The sequence below is a fragment of the Asparagus officinalis genome, chromosome 3, assembly GCF_001876935.1.
Source record: "Asparagus officinalis chromosome 3, Aspof.V1, whole genome shotgun sequence".
In the NCBI taxonomy this organism is placed as follows: domain Eukaryota; kingdom Viridiplantae; phylum Streptophyta; class Magnoliopsida; order Asparagales; family Asparagaceae; genus Asparagus; species Asparagus officinalis.
In genome coordinates, this window is record NC_033796.1 from 629,744 (window position 1) to 641,907 (window position 12,164).

The 12,164-nt window shown below is 38.3% G+C and overlaps 1 protein-coding gene across 1 annotated transcript in view; it reads right to left on the reverse strand.

Moving 5' to 3' along the window:
- The window catches only part of LOC109832554 (probable mannan synthase 11), a 9,780-nt gene extending 1,398 nt beyond the window's left edge, over positions 1–8,382 (reverse strand). The window contains 6 exon segments of the mRNA XM_020399895.1: positions 114–250; positions 352–462; positions 5,021–5,273; positions 7,426–7,524; positions 7,640–7,974; positions 8,081–8,382. Of these exon segments, the coding sequence (XP_020255484.1) occupies positions 114–250; positions 352–462; positions 5,021–5,273; positions 7,426–7,524; positions 7,640–7,974; positions 8,081–8,114 (969 nt within the window). The 5' untranslated portion in view covers positions 8,115–8,382.

The following is a 12,164-nucleotide window of genomic DNA, read 5'->3' on the forward strand; positions in this document are numbered from 1 at the left end:
CATGTGCGTACGTGCTACAGCCTACACTACAAGCTAGAACACATGGCGCCATTTAATTCCTAGGAGATCGAGGAAATGTTTCATGCATGCTGTGAAAAAAGTAGGAAGCATACTTTGATATTACCGACATAAACAAATTTCCATCCTGCAAGACCAGCACGAACGGATAAGTCCATGTCTTCCACCGTTGTTCGATCATTCCATCCTCCGGCATCGTGTATTGCCGATATCCGCCATACTCCAGCAGTCCCTACAAAAAGATTGTTCCTTTTATAGCAGAGCACAACTAAAAGTTACTTTTGCGAGATAAGCACTACAAAAACTTTAGATGCGTGCGTGCTAAAGATTTACCATTGAAACCGAAAAAGGCAAAAGTAGATGACCCTGCTTCTTGCTCCACCTTGAAGTGGTAATCCAGTGACATCTCCTGAATTCTTGTTATCAGGCACTCATTAGCATTCACTACATACAAAAAGAGTGACAAATGTTATAAAGAAACTTTAAGTTTGCAGTCATATGATGGGTTAGTGAGAATAAAAAAAGCGGTTAGTGAGAATAAATACAAGGCTTATGAAAACTTCTATAAGAAGTTAGAATCTAAGGAGGGAAACAAAGATATATATAAGTTTGCTAAGATTAGAGAAAGGAAGAGTGGAGATTTGGGTAATATTAGATGTATTAAAAGCGAAGATCAAAGAGTTCTAGTGACCAACGGGGAAATACAAGAGATGTGAAGGAGTTACTTTCATCAATTGCTTAATGACAACTAAACAAGTAAGCAAAATAGATAATTTGACCATATAGTGAATGATAGGAACTATATATATTGTCTAAAAATTAGGATTAGCAAAGTTAAATATGCTCTAATTAAAGAAAATAAAAAAACGAAAGAGTCATAGGACCGGACAATGTCCATATTAAAGTTTGGAGATGTCTTGGAGATACAGGCTTAGGATGGTTAACTAAATTATTTAATAAGATTATTGAGACAAAGAGAATGTTTGATGAGTGGAGAATTAGTACTTTGATACAGATATATAAGAATAAATGAGACATACAAAATTGTTCAAATTATCATGACATAAAACTTAATTATGAGTTATGCTATGAAACTTTAGGAGAGGGTAATTGAGCAAAAACTAAAAAAGGAGACAAGTATATCTAAAAATCAATTTGGTTTTATGCTCGGAAAGTCAATTATAAAACCTTTACATATTTTAAAACGATTGATGGAGAGATATAGAGAGAAGAGAAAGAATATACATATGATTTTCATTGATCTAGAAAAAGCTTATGATAGAGTGGATAGAGAGATAATATGGTAGATTTTAGAAAAGAAATATATATCTAGTTTATATTATTGATATGATTAAAGATATTTACGATAGAGAAACAATTAGAGTACGAACTAATGAAGAAGAGACTAAGTCATTTCATATCACCATAGGTTTACATTAAGGGTCAGTCTTGTTTGCGTCGAAAGTTAGTTTATTTGTCAAATCCATTACACGTTTATTGATTACACTAAATTCAAAAGAGTTAATATTTTTATAAGATTACTCACTTACACAAATAAAATAAAAATTACAACTCTCTTCAAACACACGCAGATGACGTTTATCACCCGCTACTAGCGTGTGATCTTTACCTGTGCCGGGGACGCGTTAGTCCGTGGACCACCGCGGATCAGATCCGGTTGACAGAACAAAATTTTGATGCTCTTGCTTCACAAAAGAAACAATCGCAGAAGTAAATAATATCAACAAAGTGAGATTACTACTATTCTCGAGATCAAAGCAAAGTCTGATCTCAAGGAATGATGAAACGGGTCTTAGATCTTTCGAATAGCTCCCTCTTTATGCTAGAGTTTGCCAAGATCTGCTAGCCCTCCTCTGAAATTCGTGGTTCACTCTTCACAGAGACAGAGCCTTACCTAAATTTTAGATCCTCTGCGTATAGGACCCTAGTCTTGTATTTATAGGCTTTAGTTATGGTGTTTTTAGATAAGAACAAGTGATTTGGCCTCATCTTTAGATAATAATGATCTAACTATATTTAGGGATGATATCCAAGTAGTTGGTGTTGCGCGCAGCGGAAATTTCGGCAGCACTTCGGCAGCACAACAAGAGTTAGGTCGCTATAAGAATTCTTGTTTCTCAAAGGGAACAAGAATCTGAAGCCTAATATCTCATCAAAGTGAGATATTAGCTCTTCCTCTCGTCAGCTCTAGGACTGCGCGTCGAGGGAACCTAAAAGCTATTACAAATCACACAAATAGCAGTACAACTAATTTTTACGTGGTTCGGCAAATTGCCTACGTCCACGGGGCAAGGAGGGGGGAGATCTACTAATAGAGGGAGAGAATACAACTAGGGTTTACAATCACTCTCAATCTAAACCCTCAAACAAACTCTCAAATCCCTCACAATATCTCTCTACAAAATAGGAGCACAAAACCCTAGAACAGCTACACAAAACTCAAGAGGAAAACCTCTGCTTTTCTTTTGCATACAGTAGCCGCCAAAGAACCCTGCCGCCAAAGAAAACAATTCCCCTTGCACAAACCCTTTTGCTGCAGCCGCCAATCCGTGCTCACCTCCTTCACACTTGCACCGAAACCAAGAGATCACAACATTGTTATTTATATAACAAATATTGGGTGGGCCGGCCTTGCTGTGTTTTCGCGTGGGCTTGTGCTTCATGCGGTTTGAAACCGCGTTCCCCTAACTCACGTGACCACAGTTGGGAGGCTCTGAAACGAACAAATCCCGAGAAAACATCGAAATACACGTTTTCGGTATTTCTGGGCGCGAGCCACCTTATGGTGACTCAGCAATGTACGAGCCACCCTATGGTGGCTCAGCCTTGGCCGGGCCACTTGGCCTTGGCCGAGTCGTTTTGATGTGACTCAGCTGCCAGGGGCTTCTTCGGATTTTCTGGTTTGGTCTTGTTCTGTCGCTTTGCGCATTTCTTCATTTTGTTGACTCGTACGCTTTATTGACTTGATTCGTGCACTCGTTAGCTCTTTTACGACACCGAATAATCTCATTTGACTCAGGTGATGACGTTTATCATGCTTGCTTCGTCTCAAAGTGGCTAGCATGAATGTGAGTCACCTTGAAGTGGCTAGCATGAATGTGAGTCACCTTGAAGTGGCTAGCATGAATGCGGGTCACGTCGATTAGCATGAGTGTGAATCACCTTGAAGTGTCTAGCATGAATGTGGGTCACGTCGAGGTGGCTAGCATGAGTGTGCGTCGCCTTGAGGTGGCTGAGGTGGCTAGCATGAGTGCGGATCACGTCGAGGTGGCTAGCATGAGTGGGAGTCACCTTGAAGTGGCTAGCATGAATGTGTGTCACCTTGAAGTGGCTAGCATGAGTGCAGGTCACGTCGAGGTGGCTTGCATGAGTGCGGGTCATGTTGAGGTGGCTAACATGAATGCAGGTCACGTCGAGGTGTCTAGCATGAATGCGGGTCACGTCGAGGTGGCTAGGTCTTTTTGATTTCCCAATTTTGGTCTTGTTTAGTCGTTTTGCACATGTTTCGATGTTTCTTTGACTTGTGCACTTTGCCGACTCGCTTCATGCGTTTGTTTGCTTCTCCATGGTAACAGATAATCCTCTTTTGACTCGGATAATGGCGTTCATCACCTTTTCTTTATTTTGAGCTGTGTGTGAAAACCTATAGGTAATTTTTTACGCTTACAAGTCTTAAGCCCTTATCATTTTGCATTGGTTATGGATCAACATACTGTTGAACTATTTAACCGTGATTAATTCAAAGAGAAGAATCACAAGAATAAGAGCAAAAACTATACATGAATTCATTGTATGGATTTGAATTAGGGTTTCGATGATCTTTTAATCTTGAGGGTCTCTCCTTAAGAATCTCTTTAGATGAGGATAAGAGAATAGAGAATGTTCTCGATTAGGGACCATAACCCCTATATATAGACTTGCAGTTTTCTAATTTAGCCCCTCCTTAATTAAAATTACAATCTGGTATCTGCACAATTAGCCCGTGACATATTTAAATATCCATTGACCCAATTATCTGATTGATCATTTTATACGGGTCATCTGCAAAGATAGCAACACACACCGATGTAACATATGTGCCCACAAATAGATTAATTAGATTTAAATCCAACACGTACTAGTACATTCAGGATGAAATTTCATTATGTATGTTATTTACAGATGATATATTATTAGTTGACGAAACTAAAAGATGTATAATTTTTAAAGTAGAAAGATAGAGACAAGCTCTTGAATCTAAAGGTTTTAGAATTAGTAGAACAATAATAAAATATATGGAGTGAAGTTTTAGTAAAACTAAGAAAAGAAAAGAGCCTATAATGCACATTGATGGTTAAAAAATACTTTAAAACAATTATTTTTGTTATATGGGATCAATCATTAGGCATGATGGTGAGATAGATGATGATCGATGTTGCACATCGAATCAAATTAGGTGGGTTAAAATGAAGGAGTGCATCGGGAGTCTTTGTGATTGCAAAATACCAATAAAACTAAAGGAAAAAAATTCTATAGGATGGTTAAAAGACCAACTATGATTTATAGGTTCGAGTGTTGGGAAATTAAAAAACAACATGTGCAAAAAATGAGTGTAGCAGAAATATGAATGTTGCGATGATATTATGGGTAGACATTAAAAGATAGGATAAGAAATGAGTGCATCTGTAGTAAATTAGAGGTTGCTCCTATTGAGGACAAAATGAGAGAGAATAGATAAAAATAGTTTAGTCATGTACAACAGAGACCTGTTAGTGCACCGGTTAAGAAAAGTTAATGGGGCTAGGAGATCTAGAGGTAGAACTAAAAGGACTTGATTGGAAACAGTTAGGGAAAATATGATTATGACTAACTTAACGGAGAAGATGACCCATAACAGAATGGAATAGAAGAATATAATTCATGTAGCCGACAATAAACATTTGAGATAAAAGCTTTATAGTTGTTATCATATGATGGGTTAGGAGCCATATGAAACACTTACCGAACTTCCAACGTGCTTGAACAAGAGCAATATTAGGGTTGTAGACGAGGAAAGGAACGGTTCGCAACAAAAAATCAGAATCAGGTTGGAAGTCGGCATCAAACATGGCAACATAATCACACTCGTCCACATAGTCCTTCTTCATCCCATCGTGTAGTGCTCCGGCTTTGTATCCCCTCCTGTTGTCTCTAACTACATAGTATATGTTCATGCCTTGGCTCCTCCATTTGTGGCACTCCATACTCACTGATTCCTTCAATTTTAGAATGAAAATAGTGAATGCAGAATGCTGAACATATATAGGAAACCATATAATTTTATGAAATTGACTTCTCAGGTTTTGTTTAACTTAACAACGTCAATGTTCCCAAAGACAATATATAGTTGACAGTTGACACTAGTTTTAGATTGATTGGCGGATGTCCATTATGGGCACAAACTTATGAAATTGGATTCTCTTTCCCGGTAAAAGAAGTAGAGACACCATTATTTTTAATCCTTGTCACTGAGTGTTTGACTCCACTTTCCATGTAGCTGTACCAAGTTATTTACAACTGACATAATAAGTAGTAGCTCATATAGTTCATAATAAATAATGTATAGATTGGTGCCTCGTTGTTGATCGAATATGGACGAAGTCAGCCCACGAGTATTTATGGCCTCTGGATGTCATTTATAAATTTTGCTAGACTTAATGATGGAGAGGAAAGTATAAGGGCTTGCTTGGCCACTCACCCACAAACTTGGAGAAGGACACTAACTGACTTGGATAAGAGTTTAAATTGTATTTGGCAAAAAATTGTACAAGATTGAATTAGTTTTTTAGTTCGAAAAAAAGGCTCTTATCTAGGTTATTTTTGAACCACCCCTACTTTGATTCAATCCTAATCCAGATAAGGCCTTAACCGGATTAGTGTGAAGTGCCAAACACACCCTGAGTTTCTTAATTTGATAGACTTCAATGGTACTGTCATACAATAAGAAGAACAGAATATGGTACTAAACTATTTTATATGAGGTGACAAGGTGGTCACAGCCCCAAATACAAACCTGTAACATTCCCTGCAAGCATGTGCTCTGCCACAGTTTGCAAGTCCCTCTTGTGTTATCAAAGTATTATTTACAAAATTAAGTAGAAAAAAGAAATAACTACTTGCTGACTTTCTACAAAGTGGACTCGTGCACCCTAAAGCCTAATTACAACGGATTAGTGGAAGTTGTCTGGGAAAGAAGAGGAGTGACGATCATGCGTGGGCTAATAATTAGCCAAGGGTTGCAAACACTCACTTAGACTTACTAGGCTTAATCTATTTGGATCCTAAATGACTGAAAAGGATTAGCACTAATTAACCGAATCGCGAAAAGCAGTATATTTTGCCATATATTATTCTAATGAGTTGATGTATCAAACCCATCCGTTTGATTTGAATTAATGAATCCAGGATGCTCATAACAAGTTCGCATGATAAAGCGTTCATCATCTTACTGTAAATAGAGAGTAGTCATCTGTCAATTCTTAATTTATCTTACAGTTCGGATGCACATACAACTAATTCAGGCACTGAATAATTTCAAAAAGTGGTCATCGAACTTTTAATTTCACCATTGACTCGCATGCGGTTGAAGAAAACAAGGAAAACAAAAAAGGGGAAACATAACGCCATGGGGGGAGTGCGACGTATAACAACAGACGAAAAAAATGTAATTCTGTCAAAGTTGGCGTTTTGCATATGACGTCGTACGTGAATTAATGAATAATGTAGCTGTGAACTGCACGTTTTATTGTTTGAGTGAGTGTAGCCACGAAAGACACATGAGGTAGCTAGCTAGGAATTGGACAAGTCGATCGAGGGACCAATGAGGAGCGAGCTCCAACTCGATTTAATTACCTGTCGACCATCTAGTTAATATATACTAGCTAGCGCTACATTCCATTCACTTGCCAGTCTGGCAGCAGCACGAACACGCACAGGTCTCGGTTTGAATCTAAATCTCTGATAATAACAAAAGGGTGCATATGACTTTTTCTGATGCTGTTTCCCACATGCATGCCCATGACATCATTTCTCCATCTATTGATTAAATCCCTCTCTCTTCACACATGACACGTTACAAGTGACCCTCCTCCACCTTTTTTTTCTTTTCTTTTCTTTTCTTTTGTGTGTGTGTGTGCATGTTTGCTATATCCACTCCCAAACAGTAATTTTGGGAGTTGGATTGCTGAAAATGCCCTTTTGATGTTGAGGGTGTTTCTGGAATGGACTTGGCCTGTTTTGGTTTGGGAGAAGGGCAATATTTTCTTTTTCATCATTTGAGGGGAACGTACGGTTGGCAATAATACATACATAAGAGGGTAACAAACTTTGTGTGGTTGTAAAGAGAGGGTGGACTTTTTGGATGCATACCCTCAAAGCAGCATCAGTAGAGTCATCCAACACTTGAATTATCAGCCTGTCCGTTGGCCAGTCCATCATGCATGCTGCCCCTATTGACAGCTTGTACACCTATAATTTGTACATATAACAATCATGCATGTTCATCACTCTCGATCGGTTAGTTAATAGCTAGAGATGTTGAGAAATTAGGAAATGAAATTTGCAATAATTAATTAATGCTGACCTCTTTCTCGTTGAACATGGGTATCTGGATGAGGACCTTAGGATAAGCCAGAGTGCCTAGCTCTACATCTGGCCTGATCGGCTCCCATCGATATCTCTTCTCCGGCTTCAGCCGAAAGGTCTTCACAATGAGGCTCACCATACCAAAACAAATCTTCTCCAATAAGATCATGAGAGTCATGACAAGGCACAAGAGGATGGCAATCCTCAACAGAGGAGCCACCACCATGGCTCTTGTTACTCTCCATAATGCTACTAGTGTCTGTGCGAGGCCATTGAAATCGATCCGATCCGAGACGAAAGACAGAATGGGAGAAAGAGATGGAATTGAATTGCCTGCATTAACTTTGGACAAATTAAGCTAGTTGTGTTCAATGAAAGGAGGAGGAGGAGGGAAAAAAAAAAAGGAAACGGAGAGATTGAGAGTTTTGAATATTTGTACCTGCAGTTGGGGTGCCAGATACACTGGCACCCATTAGCTCTCTCTCTCTCTATGAAGTGATCAGATTAAGCTTTTGTAGCGTCTCTCTCTCTCTCCCCCCTCTTTTATAGACTGCTCCTCATTTATATCATGATTTGCAGTTGCACCCTATACATCCTTCGATCGTGATCATCTTGAAGCTTCAATTCTCATTAGGAATGATATCTGTGGGCCCTTGAATAATGTGAGAAAACTCAAGGCCCACAAGAATTGGAGCCTCTCACCTCCCTACTCACAGATTGCTTCTTGTGCTTAATAGTGGTGGAGAAGCTCCATGAGATCGAATCCTTGCGTTTAAGTTTTTAAGGCAGAGGGAACAGTATGCGGTGTGCACTTCTTTTTTTAATTAGACCTGAGAAATTAATTACATGTTCGGTGGTTTATATAGTCCTAAAAGAAAAAGGAATTAGGGTATGTTTGTTTCAATTTAATCCTTGACATTCGTGGAAATTAAAAGTGGATCCACATCAAGAACCCTATAATAAAAAATCGATCTCAATCGAAATTTTACGTAAACTTTATCGAAGAATTTATTATTTGTCATGTCAGTAAATTCTTATGTCAAAAGTTTAGAAGAAAGGTGGATTCCACATTCAATTCAACCGAAATAGCAAGGACTTTTTTTTTTGGTTGCAAATTTAGCATTCTCAAGAATTAATTATGAATTGGTTAGAAATCCAGAACCAAAATTTTGGAATCCAACAAAATTACCATTAATAAGGAGAAGTTTCACATGCGTGAAGAAAGACACGTGGGCATGTTCCTTTCCTATCTAGCTCTCACATGCACATATTAGCGATCATGAAAAGATATATAACTTTATTGCTTACCTTCCTTGCTTTATATCTTCACATTGCAATTTCAAGTGAGGCAGGTACTAGACTGTGAAGGTAGAAGTTAATTGTTCTCCTTTTATTAATTAGTTGTCCCTTTAACCATTTGATCCACACGCAAAAATAATATTGCACTCAACCTGCCACTACTAGAGCGTGTTATATTCACTTTTTATTCCTTTGGTTTTTTCCACATGATTCACGTCTCCTACCTACTGCTTATCACCTTTTCGCCACGTGCTCTTTCTCTATTCTTTTGGTTATCCTTTCTCCAAAACAAAACAAAATTTTTTTTTATGGCCTTTACAAATAACTTTTCAAATACTAACTCGATCAGAAGTTCGATGCAGATTTATCAGACAATCAAACAATTAAACTTAAAGCGAACCCGAAGTTTGCTAAACTAAGTCACCAAATTTGAGCTTGTCTTAAGATGAGCTCACAATATTCAAACTCAAGTTATCACTGTATTAACAAATTTGAGCATGCTATACCTGTTTATCGACTTAGAATGACTCATAGTTGATTCCTATTCAAAAGCCTTTAGACGTACTGAAATAAGTTTCTCTACTTCTCTAATTGTTGTGCATCTTAAAACTTTTGTCTGATTTGAAATTTAATATAATACCTGTTCTCTAGTATAAAAGAAGCTCATAAAAATAAATTTAGCATATCAAATAAAAATTTGACCAAAATATACCCATTAATATATGAAATAAAAAAATCTTCATGCTTAGAAACAATGATTGTCAACATTGTTGGATTGCTAATGAGATTCAATACATGAGTTAGCATATACACTGATATTTACTACTTAATCTGTTAACAATTAATGTTTACTCTGAAGTTGCCTACTGTAGAATTGGAGGCGAAGGCGACGAAGCTCGGGAAAATTGTAGAGAAAACATTTTGGATGTTTCACGGACGACCGCGAGTGGCGCTACGGTCGACCGTGAACGTGCACATAGCCTGGAAAAGTCTCTGGACTTTTCACGGTCGACCGCAAATGGATTCACGGTCGACCGCGATACCCTTTAGTGCATTTTTTATTCTCTGTCGTTGGCCACGGTCGACCGTGACTGGCTCGCCGGTCGACCGCGATGCGGTTTTGGACCTGGGCTTGGTTTTCGGTTCTGTTTGGGTTTCATGTTCATATAAATAGGAACACGATTTGTTTAGGGTTTATTGGATCATATCGATCACTTTTGGGGTAGCTTGAAGGAGATTTTGAGCACAGAAAAGAGAATTTTTTTCTGAGCAATTTGTTTGAGGGTTTAGTTTGTGAGATTTGAGAGATTTGTTTGAGAGGTTAGTTGAGTGATCTTGTAATCTCTATTTTGTACTCTCTTTCTCTATAGTAAAAACACATTCCTTTCTTGCTCCGTGGATGTAGGTAATTTGCCGAACCACGTAAAAGTTGGTTGTTTGAGTTTGTGCCATTATTTTGGATTGTTTTTGGCTTTCTCTCTCGGTGTTTGAGTTTGTTCCGCCGTGCACAACAAGTGGTATCAGAGCTCGGGCTACGCTTGGGCTATTTGAAGGAGTAGATCGTTTTGGAGGCTCGTCTAGGGCTTCGTTTGGAGATAAAGGTGGGATCTATTTGGAGGAGTAGATCGTTTTGGAGGCTCGTCTAGGGCTTCATTTGGAGATAAAGGTGGGATCTTTTTGGTAAAAATTCTATCTTTTTTTCAATTTTTGGATCTATTCTTTAGTTTGTTCCGTATTGGTTGTTGGTGTGTTGAGGAAGATGACTGGAAAAGAAGGTACTTCGGGTGTTGAGGGTGATGCTTCTAGCGTGAAGATCATTCAAAATTTAAATATCCACTCTACGAAGATAGATATGGAGAAGTTTAATAGCACGAATAATTTTGGATTATAGAGATGTGAGGTTTTGGATGCGCTGAACGTGCAAAATTTAGAGGATACTTTGGAATTGGATGGCAAGCCAGATGATATTGAAGAGAATGTTTGGAAGAAGATGAATCAGACAATGTGTGGTGTTATTAGGTCTTGTTTAACACAAGATTTAAAGTATGATGTGATGAATGAGACTTCAACTAAGAAGATTTGGGAGACCCATGAGAGCAAGTATTTGACCAAGAGTGTGAAAAATCACTTGCATTTAAAGAGGAGGCTTTATCGCTTCTAATTGAAAAAAGGAACATCCATTGACGATCACATGAACCACTACACGAATCTTCTTGTGGATTTGGCGAATGTAGATGTTATGATTGAAGATGAGGACAATGCATTGTTGTTGTTGAGTTCCTCACCTGACGAGGAATATGAGACCTTTGTCCTTATTCTTATTAATGGGAATGTATCTCTTTCTTATAGTGAGGTCACCGCTATACTTATGAATCATCAACTTCGAAATAAAAATAATGAGTCTATAAGTACAACAACAGCAGAGGCATTGATCGCAAGAGGGAAGAATCCAAATCGAAAGAATTAGAAGTCACAATCTAGAGTAGGGCATCCTACAGTTAATAAAGATTAGTGTGCTTGGTGCAAGAAGACTGGTCATTAGAAGAAAGATTGTCCAAAGCTCGACGAATGGATGAAGAATAAGCAGAAGGGAAAAGAAAAGCAACTATCATCAGAAGCAAACATTATTATATCGTATGGTAATCTTTCTGACTCATCTGTTTATTCGCTTTCTATCAGTCACATAGGTCGCTATTCGGAGGAATCAGAGAGGATGTTGGATAGTGGTGAAACCTATCATATGTGCCCTAGAAGGAAATAATTTTCTAGTTTTAAGAAGCTGGAAAGTGGTGTGGTGTACATGGGTGACAATCGTGCATGTCAGATCCTTAGGATAGGAAGAATTCACATCAATATGTATGACGGGATAGTTAGAGAGTTACATAGTGTGAGATATGTTTCTTCTTTGAGGAAGAACTTGATCTCGATTAGAGCTTTGGTTGGAGAGGGTTTTAGAGTTCGTATTGAGGACATGATTCTCAAGATCGTGGAAGACTCTTTGATTGTGATGAAGGACGTTAGGAGGAATAACTTGTACTATTTGATTGGAAGTTCGGTGACAGGTGGATAGCTGACGACTTCTGTTAATTCGACTAGACTGCGGCATTTAAGGCTTGGTCATTCCACTATTGATTTGGAAAAAGGTGCATCGACCTACAATTTGAAGTCCAGTGAACATTTTAATGTGAGCAAGAATACCAAGGTAAAGTTTGGCACCTCTATTC